This window comes from Carassius auratus, chromosome 13 (assembly GCF_003368295.1).
Source record: "Carassius auratus strain Wakin chromosome 13, ASM336829v1, whole genome shotgun sequence".
NCBI classification, from domain to species: domain Eukaryota; kingdom Metazoa; phylum Chordata; class Actinopteri; order Cypriniformes; family Cyprinidae; genus Carassius; species Carassius auratus.
In genome coordinates, this window is record NC_039255.1 from 4,212,693 (window position 1) to 4,237,754 (window position 25,062).

General features: G+C 36.0%; 1 protein-coding gene across 1 annotated transcript in view; it reads right to left on the minus strand.

Annotated features, from left to right (window-relative positions):
- Nucleotides 1-25,062, minus strand: part of LOC113112388 (integrin alpha-9-like) — a 57,329-nt gene that overhangs the window by 25,919 nt on the left and 6,348 nt on the right. Inside the window, exons 3-15 of the mRNA XM_026277929.1 lie at nucleotides 23,463-23,569; nucleotides 15,623-15,746; nucleotides 12,594-12,661; nucleotides 9,851-9,980; nucleotides 9,688-9,773; nucleotides 9,526-9,588; nucleotides 8,065-8,202; nucleotides 7,588-7,693; nucleotides 4,873-4,967; nucleotides 4,016-4,106; nucleotides 3,117-3,162; nucleotides 2,843-2,997; nucleotides 647-807 (exon numbers count right to left, since the gene is read on the minus strand). Of these exons, the coding sequence (XP_026133714.1) occupies nucleotides 647-807; nucleotides 2,843-2,997; nucleotides 3,117-3,162; nucleotides 4,016-4,106; nucleotides 4,873-4,967; nucleotides 7,588-7,693; nucleotides 8,065-8,202; nucleotides 9,526-9,588; nucleotides 9,688-9,773; nucleotides 9,851-9,980; nucleotides 12,594-12,661; nucleotides 15,623-15,746; nucleotides 23,463-23,569 (1,370 nt within the window). The remainder of the gene's footprint in view (nucleotides 1-646; nucleotides 808-2,842; nucleotides 2,998-3,116; nucleotides 3,163-4,015; nucleotides 4,107-4,872; nucleotides 4,968-7,587; nucleotides 7,694-8,064; nucleotides 8,203-9,525; nucleotides 9,589-9,687; nucleotides 9,774-9,850; nucleotides 9,981-12,593; nucleotides 12,662-15,622; nucleotides 15,747-23,462; nucleotides 23,570-25,062) is intronic.

Consider the following 25,062-nt stretch of genomic DNA (forward strand, 5'->3'; position numbering starts at 1 on the left):
GTTAGATTCTAGGAAGGATGCATAACTTAATTCAGCTGATTTGCAGAAAAAAACCTTAATATTATCTAATTCAGTGACGCTGAATTCAAAACGTATACCATAACTTAGATATTTATAAATTATGATTATATTTTTCAAATTATATTATGCATCAGCTATAATAATGCACTTATCAAAACAACAAAAGCAGTCAAAATATTTTAATTTTCAAAATGTGTCATTTAAATTGCAATCTGCAAAGGAGTGAAAAAAGTGGAAACTGGGATTATGCATAAAATAATGTCTTCAGAATCATTCACGTGTGAAAATGGGCTGAGACTTGAACAAACTGGCTCAGAGGACGACAGGAATCAAGTTTTTCTGTGATTAAGAGACAATACAAGACTTCTTCATCTTACAAATGGTTGTTGAAAGCACTACAAGAGCAGTATTTGTGTAATTAGCATTTCAAAATGAAAGGAAATAAATGCAGGAAATGTTTGATGAAAAATGTATCCTTTGGGATAAGATGCATGAGTGAATGATGCACAATAAAACAAGGAACATGCATGTCAGAATAAAGTTTGATTTCATGAGTTTAAAGGACAAATCCCAGATGCATGAACCCTGGGAGCATGAAGTTGTGGAATATCAGAGGAACACTCACCCTCACGAAGGACGTGTAGTGATGGCACTGCTGTCGGTTGATCTCCAGGCTGAAACGCTGACTGACAGCCACTGTCTGCTCGCCACCGTTTCCAAAATACACCCGCGGCGGCAGACCTCTGTGTCTCTTATCTGAGTCTGCGGTTAGATTGTACAGCAGCTCTGAGGAGAAACATAGACACCCAGATTTGAGTAAGACAACAGTGGAAACATCTCTCAAAGCATTATCAGAAGCAACCCAGAGATTTAAAAACAAAGTCAAGTGAGATGTCAAGTCGTGGAAAGGAGAGAAAACATTACGAGAACATTTCTGGGGCCACGTCCAAGAGTTAAATGTTTGTGATTCATTTCTGGAAATTTGAGAAAATGGCAATGGTATGTAGGAAAAACATGGTTCAAAATGTCCTGATGAATCTCATTAAGAAACACATGGGTCATATTTTATCCCAAAATGTATATAAAAAAATAAAAAAACATTCATTAACAATAATAAAATAGAATAAAACACACAATGTACTGATGAATATTAGAAAGTGTTGTGTGGCTCATGAATTTATAATAAAAATAAAAAATAAAATTGAATTAATTAAAATGAAAAATAAAATGTCAATGAAAATAATTAATAGTAAAAAATGTAAGTAAAATAAAAAATAAATAGAAGTATGTGAATAAAATAAAATAATTAAATAAAATTTACAATGCAATGCAATGCAGTTAAAATGTCATTTTAATAATGATTTATTTTTAAATTAACATTTAGCACATTTGCATATTTAGGTTATTGTAACAAATACCATTATGATGTACTCTTACAATTGTACTTTACAATTCAAATAATATTTTTACATGTAATAATAATGATATTTGCATTATAGACATAAGAAGCAAAATAAAATGTGTTGAATTGTTATGAAAACAATGTCAAAAAACAAACTTTGGGCTTTTAATTGATTATGTGCTAAAAATAAATACTTACAATTCTGCATATGACTGTGTATGTGCCACATAAAATAATTACATTTTGCTCTTTGGGTTTTGGGATGAAATACGATCCAGACATCTCTTTGGTGAGATTCATCCATCTACACCTACAGGCTTCTCCAAAAAACAGAAATTGATCAAAAACGCAGAACTCTTGGACGCGGCCCCAGAAAGAGCTGCTCTTGATGAATTTCTTGACAGTTTTTTGTGAAATTCACCCAGACGAGGTTAAATGTATAATTGCGGGACCTCTGCTCCGATCCTGACGCTGAGTAAGAGCTATTATTACCGTGCTGCTCTCACAGGGCGTCACTCAGATGAACGGGCTCCTGGAGCAGTGCAGGAGGTGTAGTTTTAATGCATCCAGCTGTGAGCGCACCATGAGCTCACTACAGTCCACAGATCCAGGGTGTCACCCGGACACAAGGTGCTGCAGTACTTTCCAATGTGACACTGCTGCTCTGTACTTCCCACAAACCTTCATTACCATTATACAACACCCCCTTTATTACTCCGTCTCCCATAAGGTCACACTCAAAAGTTAAGCAAGTGGTCATTCGCATCAAATCCTAGCGGCTGCATCATGGGAGGGCCAAAAGTGATGCATAGTGCATTGATGTTTTTAGATCTAACATTTGATTATATTTCATAATAGTCTATTTTGGAACTGTCTGTGTGTTGTTAGACTGAAATAAAGGTCAGCACAGCATGCACTGACCTCCAGTTCAGGGATTTTTGCACCAAGAGAGTCATGAGAGCCAAAAGACAGCGGTTCAGTTAAAAACAAAGAGTTATTAAGAGTATCTAGTAGAGTATCTATAGAGTATCTATGTTGAATGTGTTACAATGAACAACAAATAAACAAAAAATCCAATATCCAATATATAATAATATATATTTAAATTAGTTTTAAATGTATTTTTTTTTATAAAAAAAAAATATATATATATATATATATATATATATATACATATATATATATACATATATATATATATATATATTTTTTTTTATAAAAAAAATACATTTAAAACTAATTTAAATTTAATATCAAACAATAAAATAAAATATTAAATAATAATAAAATAAAAAATAAAAAATAATTCATAAATAAATGTAAAAAAATATTAAATTAAACATAAAAACAATATAATAAAATACAAATTAAAATAAAAATAAAAATAAATAAATAAATAATAATTCCACATTGGCTCACCTATGTGGCCGGGAATGTGTTTTCCTCGAAAGCTCATGCAGATGGTGACGTTGAAGCAGTTGAGATGCTGAGGGCCTTCGTGACACTGTGGTACTGTGATGTTAATGGACACGGGCAGGAGGATGGAGACGTCCACAGAGATCACCGGCCTGGATCTGTCACAAGCAACAGCAAATAAGATCAAAGCTAAATCCTAATGAAAGCTCATCAGAGAACACGAACTAGGAACTGATGTAAATACAAGCTTGTGCTGGATCAGAAGAGCACAGCTTACCTAAACAAAACCACACTGTCAGCCATGAATGCCCCTATCGTCACATCTGATATGGGAAAAAGAGACTATAAAGTTATACTGTTACAGACCTTCAGAGTAAAACTTCTGGGCTGACCAAATGACAAACTGTTGTATCTTTAAAGGTTAATAAAGCAGAGCGTAACAAATTGACTAAAACAAACTTCAAAATTCAGAATAATGAATACATTCAAAACATGACCAAACACTATAATAGCATGTAATTAATCATTAATATTTGTAAATTGCATTGCATGAAAGTTGTAAGGGTTATGCATGGTCATCATAACATTACACAGAGTTATGTACAAATCATCATGACCACTAATTAGTAAACACATTTTATCTTAAAGTATTGTACATGCAAACTGATATACTGTATATGACACGGATCAAGCAATTATTTTTTAAGTAAAAGATTAATGGCCGTGTCCACTGTGGAATGCTGTAAACAAAACAGAGCAGACAGAATGTGTCAGAGAACGGTTAAGAAAATTAAACAAACACTCAATCCACATTCCCAGGATTTTCACAGAATGGAACGTTGTCCATCGTATAATTAATCCTGTTTTACACAAGAGTCTTCTGTGGATGTAAAAACAAGTTGAGAAGAATCTTTTGGGCGTTCACCCGTCACTCTGGATCACATGTTGTGACGAATCACTTGTAAGCTACACGTTACATTTAAACACTTGGAGGTTTCCAGAATGGAATAAACTCACTGGAGGTCGGTAGAAACGTTACATGTTTCCCATCTTTACGCAGAGAAGGCCAAAGTCAGTGGTTTGGCACCGATCATGGTTTTGATCTAGTTAATTCGGAACATTCTCAGTGTTCATATGAGCAGAACGTGTTCAGAAGTGTCTACAGCAAAGCCAAACCTGGATATCCGTTTCCATCCATGTCTACATTGCCGGAAATTGACTGGCCGAACATTTGAAGGGATGGGTTGATGCTTCGCCCGGACAATCTCTGCATACAATCCAGGTGACAGAGAAAATCACATCAATTAAACAGAAACACCAGTATTAACATCCACACAGACCAAATCCTTAATAATACATGCACACCTTTATTCAATTCTTCAGCTAATTTGATAATGCGTTCAGCTAGCTATATCAGTGTAGCACTCTCAGCTCCATTTAATCAGCACAGAAAATGCAAAAAAGCCAGTGGATTCCATCAATCAAACTGGTAAACTGCGTGAGCTTTAAGGTTTCTCAATAAAATCCCAGTCTTTGGGATTTATTTGAATACAGACACCAGGCAAGCTCAATAGCACCATAAATAAATGAAAAATCGAAACAAATGGTACAGTACTGTTGCAAGTTGACATGTTAAAATAAATAAAACAAAAAAAGGTTTTATTTGTATCCATGTCTCCAAATCAAGTGTTGTTGGATGTGTAGCAAGTAAATAAAATACAATACAATTAAAAAAAAAAATACTAATTAAAAATAAATAAATACAAATATTACATTGAATGCAAACGTCTAAAATTTGTATTCGAATTTAAATATTTTATTTACATTTTTAAATTTAAACATTTACATTTTACAAATACTTAAAATTTATAAAATAAGATAAAATAAAATAATTCTAAAACGAAATGAATAAAATAAAAAAACAATAAAATAAAATATTAAATAATAAAATATAATAAAATTATAATTAATAAATTTTTTTAAAATGCAATGCAATAAAAAAAATTATATATATAATTAAAATGGTCGATTACCATTGAGTACTTGTTAACTATTCCTGTAGCATCACCATGGTAGATGTAGACAGCACCTCCATAGTCATCCTCCTTGGGGGCTCCAATCGCTACATCTACGGCACAAAAGACAAGCCCAGAAGTCAATGAGAACGATGGAACCTCTTTAAAGCACTCGTTTTATTTTATTTACTGTTGGGGAAACTTGTCTGACATAATATAGAGTCGTCACACAGTATCTGCCTTGGCTTTTCCTCAAGATCCTATTGGGCTCATACAGTCCGACAAGCAAGAAGAAAGTCTGAACAAAGACCTGTCAGAGACCTACGACCTCTAATAGAAGCGCTAGAGCTGGATTTGTGTGTGTCAGGACCCCAATAAAGGCCTGTTTGCTTTAAGCCCATCTCTGTTTGAGAGACGCTCTGCTAAGTCACTTAATGGACACTTCTGTGTCTTTAAGAGCCTGTAAAGATCTGTGAGACTTCAGGGGGGTTGAATTCGAGACGGAAAAAATCCCTTGTGCAGGAAAACAGCAGTACACATATTTTGAGTTCTGAAAACAGCACAAAAATTATAAATCTGATTCACTAGCTTTTGCCATGTGAGACTGAGACAGTTTATTAGCTTATCAATATGCAAACCCTTTACATGCATGCATTTTATACTTTAAAGTGTTAATTAGGGTCGAAGGTTTGGGGAAAAAAAATCTTACTGACCTAAAAGAAAAGACCCAATAAGAGACAGGCTAACCTCTTGTAATCTCTTTATGGTTACAGCCTCCTAAAGGAAGATTTACTAGCACACTGACCCCTGATCAGTTCATCACAGATGCTTCTCACTACATATATGCAACACCATTTCTGTACAAGGATTCTTGAGCGCTTGAATAAGTTTCTTGTTTCACTGTCCTACACCGGAAAGATTGACTTCCTGTTTAATCTGACACATCTGTCTCCACTTCTCAGGCCATTTTAATTAGCCTCATCAGCTCTAATTTCTCTTTTGCACATTAATGGATGCTTATTATGTGATGGTCAGTTTCATTAACAGTTACTGTGTGAGAATAGAGGACAGGCTGTACTCAGTGTTGGGGCTAGTTACTCAAAAAAGTAATATATTACATATTACATATTACTCTCAAAAATAGTAATGCCTTACTTTACTTTATTACTCCCTGGAGAAAGTAACTAGTTATATTACTAGTTATATTACTAGTTACATCTTTTTTTCTTAATTACTCTATGATTGCCTGAGATGCATCAGATGGAGGGAGAACATACAAAGGAGGAGTGTTCTTTAGGGTCTTTATCAGTGGCGGCTCCTGCCAATTCTTTTTACTTTTTACTTTTTGATTTCAGTTTAATAAGAAATAATTGAAGTCACATAAATCACTGTTTACACAACTCACTTATATTACTGCTCGTCAGTACACCTGTTCTCTAATCAGCGGTTAATTCCATCAGGTGCGTGATTTCACATAGAGCAGCTGTTACTACACAGAGCCGTTATTAACTGAGAAGATGCGCAAATCCAGTTCATTTTCAGCGTTTATTGGCACGGTTGTATGAACATATGGTTCACGCACCTGATGGAATAAACCGCTTTAGAGAACCGGCTTTACTGAGATGCGCATTAACGAGCGGCCGATCGTGATCGGAGCACTCCTACAAAATAATTACTGAATCTCCACCCGTCGAAACTAGCTTTCTGTTGCTGGGAACCTTCCTCTGAAAAAGAGCTAGCCATTGTTGACGCTTCCATTTTTCCCCATCTGTCTGAGCGTGCCGCTCTGCTGCCGGCTGTCGACCAATCAGTGATGGTAAATGATACCTCGTGCCAAACCCAGACCAATCACTGTTCCATTCACGCCCTCCTTCCCTTCCCTTCTGTTCTCTGTGTTGTGTGCCTTGTGTGTGTGATGAAGGTGCTACTGGCAAATGTAACGCAAGTAACTAGCTTGGGAAAACTGTAATAATATTACCATTTTCAGACGAGTAATGCCTTACACTACTAGTTACTGAAAAAAGTAATATTATTACAGTAACGCGTTACTTTGTAACGCGTTACACCCAACACTGGCTGTACTACAATTACAAAAAAAGAGCAATGCATCAGGTGAAGAGCGAAACCAGATGCCAAGAAAAGCCTGGTGGGGTGCCAGGAAAATCGAAAAGTGAGAAGACTAGTCATTTAATTCATTTGAATTAAAGGAATACTTCGGATAAAAATACTTATAATGCACAGCTCAATATTTACCCTTCAAAAGTTTGGAGTCGATTTTTAAATGTTTCTAAAAGAAGTTTCATTTATTTGATCATAAAAACAGTAAAAACTGTAATGTTGTAAAATATTATTTCAATTTCAAACTACTGTTTTCTATTTGAATCCATTTTAAAATGTAATTTATTCCTGTTATGCTAATGCTGGATTAGCATTGGTACTTTTTATCTTCAGAAATCATTCTAATATGCTGATTTGCTGCTTGTGAAACATTTCTTGCTACTTTACATTTCTGCGGAAAATGCAATACATTTTTAATAATCATATTTTTTCCAGATTCTTTAAACAATAGCATTTATTTGATCACTTTTGATCCATAATGCATCATTGCTGAATAAAAGTATTTTTTTATATTACAGACTCCAAATTTTTGCGTTCCTTATGTAAGGACTCTAGCAATGGAAGTGCTTTGATGTGTCATTATATATTGAGCGCAAACACACTCTGTACACTGACCTTGGTAGCCATCGTCATCAATGTCCCCAAGAGATGTGATACACTCTCCAAAATGAGCATTGTATGCATTATCACCATTCAGTATAGCGACTTCCTCCATCACTCCCTGAACAAACAAGTACAACACATTGTGTTTATGCTCAAAACACCTTCAAATGTTACGTTTTGGTCATTTACACCACAAGGCATTCGAATACCAAACTTTAGTACCATTCAAGTGAGGTTCATGACAACATTTGCATCTTTAAAAGAAAATTCACCCCAAAATGTACATTTGCTAATCCAAGATGCGGATTAATTTATTCCTTCATCAGAACAGATTTGGAGAATTTTAGCATTGCATCACTTAGTCACCAATTGATGCTTTGGGGTGAATGGGTGCCGTCAGAATCAACATCCAAATCAACATCTTGGATGGTATTTTCAGCAGATTTCTGAGTGAACTTTAATAAGTAACACAGATGTAAGTGAACTCACATTGCCACTGCTGAGGTAAACAGAAACCTGGCCTTCATCCCGGATCTCGCTGTGCATGGGTGCTCCCACCAGCAAGTCCGACAGTCCGTCCGCGTTTAGGTCAACTGCACACAATGAGGAGCCAAAGTAAGAGCCCATCTGAAACCAAGCCGAGCCGAGAGCAAACGGGTCAGTTTACAACACCATGCACATGGCACATCACTCCTCCATTAGATGCATTATCTCATTCAGTTCCCTTTGGAAGAAAGTCAAGCTAGGATTTAGCTACACTGCCCCATAACTGAATGTACATCAATGAGATCCGAGAGCTGGTTTTAACATAAACACAAAACTTGATATATAGAGCAAGAGTCATATATAGTACTTTAACTCAGTAAAGGCTGACTTCTGAAACAACAGTGAAAAAGAAAACACATTGGGAGCATTATCCACCTTATTTTTCCCGTAAGAGCAGGTGAAGCCAATTTGTAAATTTTATGTGTCTAGGTGCCGGTGTCACTCGCTTCCAGCTATTTTTAGCTGTACAAAACAGCTCGTTTTGCTGCTTGTGTCTTTCCATATTATTTTAATGCATGATCTTAATTATGAACACACTGGTTTGTAGTGCAGACCGTTTTACCATTTACTGCACTGTGTTATTCTTCTCATTATTGATTTTTAAGTCTCACACATTCACAGAAATCCCCCACGTGGGGTGCATTCTTGTGATTGGCTAAAACAAGGGAGATATCTGATTGGTTGCAGATCATTCCCTGTTTAAAAAAAGCATTTGTGTGTTGAGCCAAGTCAGGCTCATATTCACAAATGCAGTGAAGTTCACAGACCGCAAGCAGTTTGTAAATCAAGATATATGTGTGTGTGCATCAGAAATACATTTCTGAATCTTGTCCTGTGCATTTGTGAATCTTGAGTGCATTTGTAAATGCTGTTTGCATTTCTGAATTGTGTGTGTATTTCTGAATTTTTGTGTGAATTTGTGAATTTTGTATGCATTTGTGAATCTTCTGTGCTTTTTATATTTTGTGTGTGCATTTGTGAATTTTGTGCACATTTGTGTATCCTGTGTGTGTATTTATGGATTATGTGTGTGAATGTATGAATCCTATGTGTGCATATGTGAATGTAGTGCATGCATTTAGTTCCATAGTAGTCACACAGTATCTCCCAATAATGTCTTAGTATTTAAATGCTTAGTTTTAAAACCAGAGCTCTTTAGTTTCAAACATATAATGCAATGAAATACTGTACAACAATGACTGAGAGATGAAAAAATAAACATTCATCAAAGCCTGATGATCATACTTGAGGTTATTTTTATGTTTACTTAATAAAAATCAGTGCATTTTTTACAGCAAAAGATATAAGTGAGGCAAGACTCGACCGTAGCGATTTTACAATGACACTAAAAGCCTTTAACATTTGGAATAAATCATGTTCGTAAACAACGAGCATCAAACTCACCATTTTCCCTGAGGCTTGAAAGGTCTTCACAAGAGACGTTCCTTCGATTCTGAAGATGTAAACCTAAAACATGGATGACAATGTAGGTCTGGAATGTCCAAGTGAGTGTAATCTAAACCAAACCTGGAACCAATGATGCAAACTCTGCTAGAAACCACTCACTTTTCCACCACCACTGTCTTGAGGAGCACCAGCCGCCACGTCTGTGGTATTCGGGGAGGAGAAGTGACCAGCTGTCACAGCATACCCTAAAAAACACAAATCCATCACAGACTGACTACAGCGTGAATATTGAAGCAGTTATTAATATCTGAGCAGGTATTACCGAGGTAGCTGTATCTGGGAGGACTCAGGTTGTCTTGATTTAGGTTGTAGTGAGTATTGGATGTCATGTTAAACACTTTGACTGTCCCGGTCCAGTAATAAGAACCAGGCGCACCCATGATAACCAGCTCCTAGAAAACAACATAAAACTTTTCATCAAGCTTCAGAAGATTTCCTTATGACTCAACGAGGTTGCATTTGAAATCATGGGAGAAAAACAAAGAGGTGCTGGTGAGACTCTGGTCAGTTGAAAGCCACAAACTATGCTGTATTATCTGCTGATGATAACCCAACCATGAGCTGAACGGACGGCTGTTATTCATCGCTTTGATCACTCAATGGAGTCTTACGCTGAAGGAAAGCTTAAGCCTTTGAACTGTTTTAGTTGCTCCACATGTTTTGTGACACTTTGTTAATGTGTAACTCCAGAAGAGCAGTCTGGAATAGAGATACAATACAATACAATATATAATATGATATAAGATAATATATTGATGTTCAAAAGATATAAGATTAAAAAAATATAATAATCTGTTTTTTTGGACTTCTTAATAATCTTAATAATCAACGAATCTTGAATAAAAATCATGGTTTGCAAAAAAATACGTAGCAGCACAACTGTTTAAAACATTGATAATAATCAGAATATCAGAATGATTTCTGAAGATAATGTGACTCTGAAGACTGGAGAAATGATGCTGGAAATTCAACCGAGCATCACATAAATAAATTATATTTTTAAATATATATATAAAAAATACCAGTTATTTTAAATTGTAATAATATTTCCGAATTATTACTATTTTTACTGTATTTTTAATTAAATAAATGCAACCTTAATGAGAATAAGAGACTTCTTTCAAAAACATTAAAAATCTTACTGATCACAAGCTTTCAATCAGCACTGACAAAAGTCAATAGTTTTATATTGTTTTTATTGTTGTTGTTTACTGGCAATGGTTAGAACCCTTAAAAAAATCCCTATTAAGAACAGAACAGAAAAAAAATAATAATTGTGAAGCCAAGCCACTGAAAAAGTTGCGGGTCCCTGTTGGGCTCTAATCAAAGTACAGTATATACTTTAAAAAATGCATAACTTGTCATAAATGTTTAGCTCTGAAACTATGGTGAGAAAAAAACATCCCCCTTTTTCTGATGGCCGTTATCACAGGGAATACAAATATAAACGTTTGGAAACATGGGATATCCCTCATGTTATTAGGAAATGCATGGGGTCTTTACGCAGTTCGTTTGATTTCTGTCAAGCCACAAACAGGCGCTTTCACTGCTTTTACCATTTCACAATGCCTGCCTGCTAAAAACATCCGCACAAATGCTATTTGACTCATTCAGTCCTGCCAAAAACCTAAAAACAGCACCTCCAGCTGAGTCGGCAACATTCACTCAAGAATGAAGACATCTGTTTTAGACGCTTAAGGTCTTGAAGGTCACTTAAGACATTCTGCCAAATGATAAAGTGCCATTAGCATCCAAACTACAAAGCAGCTGATGCAGATGCCATTCTGCTATAGGTTAACTCCTCTCTGACTCAGTTGAGGTCAGCTTTAATGCAACAAGACTCTATAGTTCTTATTTAAAAACCTAGCGAACTGCCTTGCATTCCTCCATCTCTTAAAATGAATAACATCTCAATAATCAGAGCATAAAGGGAGTGAGTTTCCAGTCATATTCCAACAAGCAAAGTGAAGAGGGTCAAAAAGTGATCTAGTGATGATACTGATGAACTGCTGGGCATCTCATCTGTCAGCCTGTGTTCTCGTATCTGTTCCAGACATTTCTTCCAAAGCCTGGACTGCATGTGGATTGCGTCTCAGACAAAACACTGCAATGGTCAATGTACAAAACAAAGGGCTAGTGGATGAACAATTTGCATCCTTAAGCTAACATGTGCATTTTAAAGAACGATAAACTAGTCCACTTCTGCATTATACTAACAGTAAAGTAAATCAAAAATTAAATACAAAATATAAAAGTTAATTAAAAATAAAAGTAAAAATATAATAATAGTCCAGTTATTTCCATTAGTGTTATTTTAGTATAATTCATACTAAAATGTATACTTATTACTGTTTTTACTAAAATTTTTAATTAGAATTTATTCTTCTTGTTTTTCTTTTAATTTTAGCTACATTTATTTATTGTGATTTTTACTACTTAAAAAAAAATACAATTTTATTTTATTATTATTATTTTTAGTTTATTTCGTTTTAGTTATTTTAGTACTTCAGGTTGAACTGCCTGGCAATTAGATGAAAAATAATAAGATCAAATATATTAAAATACGGTTTTTTTTTTGGTTTTTTTTTGTTTTTTTCAATTAACGTTTATTTATTTTTTATGGTTTGAGTTGACAATAATACCCCTGATTTGCCGTCCTACACAATCCTGATTCAGAAATGTGAAAATATTGAAAATATTCAGATGCACATCAAATTGTACAGACTACTTTTATTGATCTTCATAACCACACATAGAAATAAACAGATTGGAAATTTTGCTAAACAACTTTATTTGTGTTCTGAGGAAAGAAGAGCATCATACAGTTTTGGAACGATATGAAAGTTGGTAAATAATGACAGATATCTTTAGATGAACTATCCCTTTATAACTCTGGAGAGTGAATATATCAGGTATACTGTGCTAAATGTGATTGTTCATACATGTACCACAGCACAGAGCACCACACATGTGAAAACACATAACAAGCTTGTTCTTCTACTGACCTCAGTGAAAACGCCTGCGATCCCGGCTTGGCACGAGCCGTGCTCTTCCCCATAGGTCTTCTTATGGTCTGTGAGAGTGAGTAGGGGGACAGAGAGAGAGAGAGAGAGAGAGAGAGAGGAAGGAAAAAACAACAGACCACAAATGATTTCGCTGTGAGCCTGAGCCAGCGTTTACTGGAGTTCTTCCGACATTCCATATGGAGTTAGTCAAAGTCCCAGCTCCATCCAAGAGGAATCTGTGGGCTGAGAGACAGACTGAGAACGACCTAGCAGCTCCACGTTCAACAAAAACTCTCGCTCTGGAGGGCTTCGAGAACGGGGGGATCGCTGTGCTCTCCGGTTACAGAAAATATTAGGCTTGGATCCCCTCATAATGCACTGCACACACATAACACAAGGCCCCCGATGGCAACTCACTAGAGTCGGGAAAAGATATGGAAGGAAAGTAATAACTCTGGAGCGGGACGCGGAAACAAATTCTGATCGAGAATTCATGCACCTTCTTTTGCTCTTTCCACAGCAAATCAAAACATCTCGTAAAATACGAGGAATCCTACCGGGATGATGAAATTCAATGCTGATGGAGACGTACAATACATGATGGATGGAGCGATAAACAGCGAGCGCAAGCCGGTTTTGATATTGGCACTCTTTAATGAACATTGCGGGTTCAATGCAAGTTCATTTCTGTGCATCTGTGGCATGCTGTCGATTACCACAGAAACAATGTTGACTCATTTCTCAGTTTATGAAAATAAGCAACAAAATAAAAAAAACAGTTCATAATAATGCACTTGGAAAGTTTGTGGGGTAAAGCATTACACTAGGATGAAAATACTCTATTCTGAATGTAAAGCCACAAGACTTACTGTAAACATAATGCACCGTAATATGAGGATAGTGTATTAAATATTGCATTCAATATTTCTCCTGTCATGAACGTGTTAATGCAAAACACTTTTGCATGGAAATGCACAAGGAAAGGAGATATTGATGAAGAAAAACTGCCTTAAAATTCTGCTAAAATAAAATAAAAAGTCAAATAAAAATTACGGTAACACTTTAGTATAGGGTCCACTTCATACTAATAAGTAGTTGCTTATTAGCATGTGTATTATTAACATATTGGCTGTTTATTAGTGCTTATAAAGTACATTTAATCCATGACATTCATAATCCTACCCAATACCCTAAACTTAATAACTACCTTATAAACTATTAATAAGCAGCAAATAAGGAGTTAATTGAGGCAAAAGTCAAAGTTAATGGTTAGTTAATAGTGAGAATTGGACCCTATAATAAATTGTGACCAAAATGACTTAACTGTGCTAAAATGAATGAATGACATTTATTCATTAATTTAGTTGAAATGATTTTTTTCTGGTATATAACGTTATGCCTCAAATTAAGGCAAAGCTGATCAAATTAAGAACCTGGAATATTACTTAGCACTGTACACAATGTTTCCTAAATAAAGGCTAAAGCATCCTTTATCTTGATGTGCAAAGAGTCCAATATTTAGCCATCATATTCCTGAATGTGTCCTCCAAACTCCCTGCCTGACGGCTCATATTTCTCTCCAGTGTGCTGCTTCTTTCTGATTCTGGAGGTGCCAGCGCTTTGATGCCAGAATACATGAGTCTGAGGTTTTGGAGGAAGTTCAGGGTGTCATAACTCATTGTGAAGCCCGTTGTGAACATGTGCCACAGTAAATAGTGTCATCTTTCCAACTTGTTCTGAGGGTTCAAGTCTCGGACTTGGCTGTCATTTCTGTAGTCTGCTTCAGTGGAGTGTATGCTGGACTTCTAGTGTGATGAAGACCAGAAATCCTCCAACAATAGGGCTGATTATCACTAACAATACATTACACACTGTCATGCATCTCAAAGATTCAATAAACACTGTAATAAATCATCGTATCATAACTGAACCACAATTTCAAGCGGCGTGTAGAATGAATATGCAGGATCAGTTTCAATCTTTCTCACGCGGTTCTCTTGACTTTAGTCTATAATGGCGCCTCATGGATGCGGCTCTGACCACACGAGAAACAGCGGTTTGAGTTTGTGCTTATTTACTTGACCTGCTTCTACTTTAATTGAACTGTGGTTCAATGATGGTAATACTTGGACTTAGAGGTCTGCTCAAAAGACTGACCCTAAGTATTAGCAATAGTAATAGTGATGTTTGCTTTATAATTTGCCACTAAAACATGAGTTTCAACAGTGATATTGAAACTAAGACTATGGTGATGTTTTTGTTAACTAAAACCGAAACTATTAAAAATAGTTTTAAAGTGAAACAGCAAATCTAAAATGTATATTATGTTATATTACTTATTTTTTAAACAGTATATTTCATTTATTTTTTTGTACTTCAACTGACAATGGAAAAATACTTATCTTCCAAACATCTAAACATAAATCAAGATACATTTACTTGAGGATCAAATTACTTTACATTACTTATATACACACAAACACACAAACACACACACACAAATTTACACAAAATTAAGCAAATTTATGCTTAAAAATAACAAAAAATAAAAAACTATCTGCCAATGGAGTCAGAAATATAAACATACAATTTTTCTGACCACTTTGGGGCTCACATAAGATCTTAAGTCTATATATATATATATATATATATATATATATATAAATTACAATACAATACAATTTCGAGACTTAAGATCCTAAGTGATTTAGAATCTCAAGTAAAAGTATCTTGATTTAAGAATGTTCAGATATTTGTGCTGAAAAACAAGACAAAAGTACTGAATAAGTTTTTTTTTTTTTCAAATAAAAAGGTAAACAAATAATAAATCGCAGCTAAATAAAATGTTCTTAAAATCAAAAATCACAGACTAGAATTAAACTCTCTCTCTCTATCACTATATATACACACATATAAATATATACATATACACATTTATAAAATACTATATTATTAAATACTATAATAGTATATAGATAACCCTGAAATGACCCCTGAGATGAGTAAGAGTTGTAAAGAGCGTGCCGTACCTTCATAACATGGTATGAGAGGCTGTGACTTGCCCTGCAGAGAAGCTGGAATGACGGAGCAGTATCCGTGAGGAAGGATATGCTCCGATTCATAGTACACATTCTTCCAGCGGTGAGCACAGGCCTGCAGACAATACAAGAGAACAGCGATGGTTGAGAGACAAGGACTACAGAAGTAAATCAGGGCAAATACAGTATGATTACAACCCAATAAACAGACTCTATATCCCTTACAGCGTCGGTTTCTTTTGCATCCAATTTAATGCAATGTGTATCATGAGTAAGGTACAGTATATACAGGACTGCATGATAATTGGACCAAGACACAAATCGGATACACAGACAAAGCTTTTTCTTTTCATCCCTGCTCCAACTTAAGTTCTGAGGCAAAACCTGAGCACAGAGCTAAGTCTGGACACGGTTGTGGATCTAATATATACCCATAGGGCCCTATTTAAACGATCTGAAACGCAAGTGTCAAAGCGCGAAGCGCAAGTAAGTTTGTGGGCGGGTCTCGGCGCTGTTGCTATTTTCCCGGCGGGATAAATGGCTCTTGCGCCCGGCGCAAATCTAAAATGGGTTGGTCTGAAGTAGCTTCATTATTCATAGGTGTGGTTTGGGCGTAACGTGAAATAAACCAATCAGAGCGTCATCCAACATTCCCTTTAAAAGCAGGTGCGCAAGTTCCATTATGGATTGCTATTATTATGGGCGTATTTACCAGGCGCACGCCAGGAGCGGTTCACAGCCGAGGAGACTGATGTTCTTGTAAGAGCAGTGAAAGACAGAGAAGTTGTGTTGTATGGGGATGGGAGAAACCCACCCAAAATACACCACAATGATTTCCGTCATCTCATGTGTTAATATTTTTTTTTAGTGTAACAATTTATGATATGCAAAAATAACTGTTGCATCTGTGTAGATTACATGAGCAAAGTGTATGCGCGTTGTGCACGCTATACATTATGGTCAAGCATGCGCCCTTAAAATAGCATAATAAACAACGCGCAACGCGCCACTGACTTTAGACTAGGTTTTTTCTGGTCAGTGGCGCAATTGTTTAATGGAACAGCAAAATAGCACCAGGGATTGTTTGCGCCGGAACACGCCTCCTTTTTTGCGCTGAACCGCCCAGGGAGCGCAAGTTCATTCACTAGTTTAGCGACGTGCTTCTGTGGAGGGAAAAGCGCGCTTTGCGCGGGTGCAAAATAGAAATGACACATGCGTCGGTGTACAAAGTCAATTGCGCTGGGTGCAAGATAGGGCCCATAGAGTCCATGCATTAATACTGTTTTTCTTAATTTTCTCCTGATTTTGACTTCATTTTTCTCTAGAGCAAAAACAGGGCGGCTATTATCATTATAATTAGTACTTTATATGTATATTGTGATATTTTGATTCTACTGATTGACAAGTATTTGGCGCCCTGTTCTTGCTCATGAGGAAATTTAAGTCAAAATCAAGAGAACATCAAGAAAAACAGTATTAATGCACGGACTCTTTAAAAAAAAAAAAAAAAAAAAAAGGTTAGGTTGCATCATTAATAAAAGTGATGCAATAAAAAAATAACAAAAATAACAAATGTAAATATAAAATACTGATTCAACAACAACAAAAAAACAATATTTTACAAAAAAAATTATTTTGTTACCTCTGTCCAAGACAAAGCAAGATTTATTTATTTTTAAATAAATAAAAGCTTTTGAAAATCCTAAGTCACAATCATAAGAGACCAAGCCCAATAAATAAATGAAATAATGCATGAGCCCTAATGGCATCTGTACTTTTTCTTCTATCCTAAGTCAATAAAATGCCACCACAAAGGTGTTTTTCTTGTTTTCTGTCAATTGTGCATTAGATGCAAGAAACTGTAGATGCACGAAAGTACAACACAATTGTAAATCAATATGTCTATTGAATCAAATATCAAATATTGCAATGACATCACTACTGCCGGTTAGATATGCATTAAAATTCATGTCCGTAGCACAAACTGTTAACACATTAAATGTGTTCGTATGAGGAATAGAAATAGTGGTACTTGTCTTAGCAAACACCAGTAATGAAACAGAGGCATACAAAACAGAATTCAGCTTTAATCAAGTCATTATACACATGGAAAAAATATGGAAATGATCAAGCATCAAACCAAAACCTCTCTGTTTAGCTCATTAATACAGTCCCATAATCGTCTGCCACAAACTTTCCTTTCCCTATTTCATCAAATCCCTCGTCGGGGAGCTCAGGACTGTAGAGAAACCCAATTCCCCTTAAAAACAGTTCAGCTTCCTGTTTCTCCACTTCCAACAGTGCTCAGTGAGATAAACAAGTGAGTTAAAAGATATTCCAGCCACACGGATTCATACGAACGCTCACACGTGATGTCAGATGACTATCTTGCAGTAGTTTATTTTGTGTTGAGAAACACTGCTTGTCTGTTAGACCATGTTGAAGCCTAAAGCAATCCGCTCAATCTAAACTCATTCGATAACCATCTCAGCTAAACGTCAATAAAACAACCTCACCCTAATGACAACCAAAAGAACAAACTCCAACTTATTCCCTGGCAGCCAGTGTTGGGAAACACACAGGACAGACGTAATGAAATACATAATGCTTAACTAAATCAGGAACGAGTCTGAGAGGCTCTGAGTCATGGGCCAATCATGTTCCTGCTCATGCTGAAAGCTGATTGGCTGAGTGAAGGCCACCACTTCTGCACAACAGCTCTCTTACATGCCTTACACATAAACATGAATCCAACAGACTTCCATAGGTTTGCAAAATGAAAGCAAACAGTCCGACTTAAGGGATTGCAATTCAGACTTTTTTTATAAAATAAAACGATAATATAATTTTTTGTTTTCTGACATTTTCTCGCAATTCTGAATTTACATCTCGCAATTTTAAAACAAAGTCTGAATTGTTGGTTATAATGTCGCGATTACCTCTCTTACATGCTTCCATACAAGCTTCCGTACACATTAATAATACTACAGTTCAAAAGTTAGGAGAAATGTGGTAAAATTGCAGTAAGTATTACAGTAATATTACAGTAATATTGTGAAATACAGTGAAACTCTTTTCCAGCACCATTACTTCAGTCCAGTGTCACGTGATCTTTCAGAAATCACTCTTATATGCTGATTAATATGCTGAAACAATGTCTTATTTTCTCAAGGAATCTTAGATAAATAGAGAGGTCAAAGGGACTGCATTTACCGTATTTTCCGGACTATAAGTCGCACTTTTTTTTCATAGTTTGGCTGGTCCTGCGACTTATAGTCAGGTGCGACTTATTTATCAAAATTAATTTGACATGAACCAAGAGAAATGAACTAAGGGTGTACTCACACTGCCAGTTTGAACCGTGCCCGAGTGCATTTGACCACCAAAGCGCGGTTCGTTTGACTAGTGTGAGTGCTCCGAATCGTGCCCGGGCGCAGCTCGATTGGCCGGCCCTGGCCCACTTGGAAGAAGTGGGCCAGGGCACGGTTCAGTTGGACTCGGGCGCGGTTCGCATGCAGTGTGAGCGCTAACCGTGCCGGGTCACGGAAAAGGACGCTTTGCATCACGGTTTTGCGACGCTCCAAAACCAACATGGCAGGGTAAGGGTCGATTTGGTCTACAGCAGAGGTGCAAAACGCATAAAAAAACTAAAAACTGCAAAGTCCTTGCTGCACTTCAGCTGGTATCTTGCAAACATCCTCATACGAGCAGCACGATTACGTGAAAATGTTCGCGCCACTAAGGCGACACATCTGTTTAACAACAGGCTGTGGACCAAACAACACAAAATTATCCACAAAGAAAACAGAGCGATGCACTCCATTGTGTTCATAGAGCGCCGCTCTTCCTGTTTATCCCGAAACCGTCGCACCATAATGACGTAAGCGTGCTCCGGCACGAATGCTGAAACCCTATATGTGAGTGCAGGCCAGAGGGCGAGTGGGGAGGGGGGACAATCGTACTCGGGCCCGGTTCATGGCAACCGTGCCTAGTGTGAGTACACCCTAAGAAACCTGAATCAATAGAAAACATTACCGTCTATAGCCACGAGAGGGCGCTCTGTGCTGCTCAGTGCTCCTGTAGTCTACACTGAGAACATAGAGCGCCCTCTCGCGGCTGGAGACGGTAATGTTTTCTCTTGGTTCTAAATAAATGCGATTTATAGTCCAGTGCGACTTATATATGTTTTTTTCCTCATCCTGACGTATTTTTGGACTGATGCGACTTATACTCAGGTGCGACTTATAGTCTGAAAAATACGGAATTTGAAATAAAAATATTTTGTAACATTATAAATGTCTTTACCGTAACTTTGGTACCGTAAAACAAATGGTAGCATACTGTACATATAAAGTTTATGGTGCAATCAACATATTAAAAAGCCCAATGTCACCTCTGTGGTGAAATGCACTATGGAAAACACATAGTTGTAGCTCAAAAATCTGATTGCATGAGCTATGCCACGTTTTGGTTGTTGTGCCACATCTCCTGGAAAACTCCTCCTGATTGTGTTGGCATCTTCCTCACACGTGCCTGAAAGCCCATATGTTTTATCTGGTCCTGACGTGTAAATACTAATCTACCAATCAAATAACCATCATTAGGGCTTCCACTATAACATGCCATCTCTCCCTCAACCTCTGTGATTTGAAACCAAGGAGACTGACGCTAACGTCTTGTTTGACTTGTTTGTCCAGTTGAAGCATCTCATCTAGAGCTGCAGTTTGTCATCATGAGAAAATGTCCCTCACTTCAAACGCTTTCACTTGATGTACAGTACAGCTGGAGTTTAACAATGCGGTTGTCGTGAAAGATTCTGTAACAATGATGGCTTCGTCATTTCTGTCCACATTTTACAAGTTGATGTGGCTTGTTTTAAACAACTGCTGAGATGGTTGGAAATTCATTTGTTAAAGGCAGTTAAGAACAACAATTGTGTAACAATGGATCAAGTAAATCATGCTTGAAGTAATTACATCTTGGAGAAAAGCATCAATGTCACTCGAGAGTTGAATCAACACACAAAAATCCAGACAATATTGACCATAATTACCTATTTAACAGGTAAACTTTGAACAGGTATTCTTTCTAATCTGCTTCCTCAAAGTAAATGTTCTGTGCAATATTAAGTGCTGAAGAAATAAGTCATAAATTTCATAATTTTGCACTTCTGGTTCCATGTCCCAGTCAATGGGCTTTTTGAACTGGTTTTTGGTTAAATGCCTAAAATAAGGTCTGTATTAAACATAAGCTCTTAATATACACACATTTTATTCTAAAACATAAAATACCTCAGTAATACCCAACATTTTTAAGCTTTTACTTGTTTTGAAAAAGGAATTCAGGTGTCTAAATGGGACTGCAGAGGTTTTCTGTGACGTAAAACATCATCACACTGAAACCTTTCTACTCACTAGTCGCTTACAGCCTCACTGTGTTAATAATTCATGCTCTTACTCTTCTAAATATGGACTGAAAGATTTGTCTGAAGCTCAGTTGTGCGATTTTCGTTTATAGCCTAACTTCAGTTCAACCTCTTGTTCCTGATATAATTAAATGCACATTGTGTCTGTCTTCTACGCACGGTGCATGAAAGTGCAGGGCACAAGGTTCATCTTGACTCAGTAGTGTTGCCAGATATCGCTATAAAAAAACATCAAATAATATCAAGTCTATAATAAACATAAATCACCCCTCCTTAAAATGTTCTTGTTTTTATAAATTGATGAAAATTTTTTTTTCGTCATTCAAAATGCATTATTTCATTGTAGTCTCATTTCCGTTTAGTTGATAGTATGAAATTTCTGAATTATAACTAAAATTATGTCACTGACATGCTTGGAAATAAGCAGCATACCAAAATATCGTGACCTGCACCTGTCTACGTAATTAACGCCATAAACTGGATTGCATTATGTGCCAAGCCCGAAAAACAACCCAAACATGTTTAATGCTAATATCACCAAACATTAAGAGCCTTTGGTAGCTATAATATTACTCAAAAATAAAGGAAAGATGGCAAAACATTGCTTAAAATGTATTTCTAATTATCATAAACTTTTGCTGGCCACAGAGTTTATTTTCTGCCAAATCAGTTAAAAAAAAATACTTTTGGCTTTTTGTCGAAGGAACCAGGGTGATGATGACTTTCAGGTTGGCCTACAAAGTTATGTAATCTACTCTATAAACCATGTGACTTCAAAACATTTAATCCAATTAGAATTAAGAGTCACAGTTGGCAAATATTGCTTACTTTCTATTTCAAAGGTCCCATTTACACTGCATGGTTCAAGTGACCCAATTCCGATTTTTTTCCTCTCATGTGGCACAGATCGCAAATGACCGGTGATCGTGTAAGCAGGAAAATATGAGGTAACACTTTATAATAACTGCATGCTATTAATCATTAGTTAAGCATTAGGAAACAGTTAATTCATCATTTATAAAGCATTAATAGACATTTATAAGCAGTTTATAAATACAGAAATAAATGCTTTATACCTGATTTAAAAGCATATCTATAATCTATTTAATAATTGTTTTTTTTCTTACTTTATTAATGATCAATTTATAATTTCTAAATTAAGTATAGCATTATTTACACACCAGTTATTAAGGAGTTGTCAGTGGTTCATAAGATCACTTAGAAATTGTAAGTAAATGATAAATAAACTATTTAAATGTGCATTCATACATCTTTTTATTCAGACATATAGTAATAGTTACTTATAGTGTTAATAAATGGTTTATTAACATGTATTTCTACTGTAATTCAGGGTTAATTCAGGTAGTTATAAAACATGTAGTTGTTAGTTAACTATTTTTGTGAGCTCATCTAAAGTGAGGGCTATTTATGCCTTGTAAACCTTTTACAAATGAGATTTAAAGGCTGTTAATATTTCTATGTTCTGTATCACTGTGTTGTGTTTGTTTCAGTTTTTTGTTTAGAAGATAACCGCGCCTTTAAATATCCTTTATAAATGCTTTATAAGGCATAACTAGTCCTCACTTTAGATGAGCTCACATAAATGGTTAACTGACCACTACTAAATGCTTTATAACTACCTGAATTTACTACATTTCTTGTGATCTTATGAATCACTGGCAACTCCTAAATAACTGGTTTGTAAATAATGCTATACTTCATTGAGAAATGATAAATTGATCATGAATAAAGTATGAAAATACAATTATTAAACACATTCTAGATGTGCTTTTAAATCAAGAATAAAGCATTTATATCTGTATTTATAAACTGCTTATTACTGTCTATTAATGCTTTATAAATTATGAATTATCTGTTTACTAATGCTTAATTAATGATTAATAGTGTGCAGTTATTATAAAGTGTTACCAAATATGAATATGAATCGGATACGTGCATTTGCATGTGCCATGTAAGCAGACAAATCGGATATTTCCCAGTAAATGCGAGTTGTACGTCATTAAAAAAGTGACGTCAACTCAGGTGGACACCACCAACTGAGATCACATGACTTATTATAGACGCGAAATCCGCCCAGGCTGTAACAAGGGCTCCTCTTTTTTCTCCGCCCTACGAGACCAATGTTTTGCTGATTTTTTTGACTTTTCAAAATATTGTGGAAAGCAAAACACTGTATAATTTTATTTGCATCTGCATCCATTGTAATTCGTGCTGTTTTACTTCCTATTCCGGGTCAGAATGTCTACGTTTGGTAGTTTAAGCAGTGCATAGTGTAAATGCAAAAATCGGATATGGGACACTTTTAAAAGATGATGTAAGCGGGTCTTGGGCATCGGATTTGGGCATCAAGACCTGCAGTGTAAATGCAGCCAAAAGGTAACATACCAGAATTTTGCCGTTAGGTTTGTCCTGTCGAGCCAGACTGACCCCCATCCACTCATCATTCCTGTCGCCTTGACACGTCTTCCCGCAGGACTCCCTTTGCTTATTTCCTAGAGTACAGAAGGAGAACATTACTGTAGCCCACAGGGAGACAAACATCTCTGTCTGCAATGAGAAACACAATAAAACCACTCCGAGACCAGACAGCCTGAAGCAAAAGTCAGACAGTCAATGTTTGAGACTGTTCAATTTGCTTAAATACAGACAATACTTCTTTGTGTTAGTAAGATGAGAACACAAAATATTTGAAATGTAAAACTCATGTGTATCAAATGCAAATATAGTGTATGAACTTATTCCAATGTTCACAATGCTAGTAGGCAACTGCTTTACTTGGAGAATCAAAGTCTAGAAGCTCTTTTTTTATTTCTATTGACCAAATCAACTTCCAATCTCACAATTCAGTAGCAGAAAGATGCGTGCAACCTACTAAACACTGATTAATGAACTCTGATTTCCTAAAATGATCATCAAAGCCATGCAAATCACATCTGATGTGGATGTTGTGTATAGTCCTTTACGAAAAGTACCATGATATACCAAAATATTGTCATAAATATCATGGTACATTAATATGGTGAGCATTCAGTACCATGGTACATAGTCAAGTCATGTCACATTTATACTATGATCAGCTATAATCAATTTAACACCATATCAGCAGCAGTAGATATATGCATGGCAAAATCAACAGTGTTATGATTGCAAAATCATTTCAGTACTATTTACAGAAGACAATACCATCATTCAGCTCAATTGAGTTCAACTCGGTTAATTTCAGTTCGATAAATGTGTCAATGCTGTAAAGTTAATCAATTATCAAGCAAATTCAGTTCAGCTATAAAGCATCTCAATGGAATACAATAGAGAAATACACAAAAGGGCTGTATTTCCCAAAAGCATTTTAAAACTAAGCAGACTGTAGAGACCATTTCTACTTAAAGTATGCAATCCTTTCGGGAAACACATGCCCAGTCTGTTCACTAAATTGTAAGACATTTAAAAAAAAAAAAAAACTCAAAGCATGATCACAGTTCATTTACCTCAAACGTTTAGGATTAAAATGGCTTATACTGATGACCCTGAAAAATATAAACCATGAGATATCAGCTTCTTGAATCAGACATGATCTATTTTGGAGGTATTGTCTATTTTAGGTATTTAACTGCACAAAAATGGAGGATTTATGAGCAAGGTGTGTTATTCCTGCAGGGAGTTTATCTAAGCATAAGGGTCGGATTTAATGTTTATCTATGAGCCTTGAGCTACAGCGGCCCTCTGAGGGGCAAACTGTGATTGTCCGAAGGAGAAAGAGTGATGGCTCGCGGGCAGCGGCTGTTTTCTTTGGCTCTGGTTCTTTTCTCCTTCTCAGCAGACTGACAGCATTGGTGTGAAGAATGCATCAATTACAAAATGCTCAACTGAACTAGGATTTCTATTCTACTCCCACCCAGTACTGAATGAATCAATGCATAACCAGAAATCTTCAATTGTTATAGCATCTTCTTCCTACTAAGACAACATCCTAAGTTAAAAGGTCTTC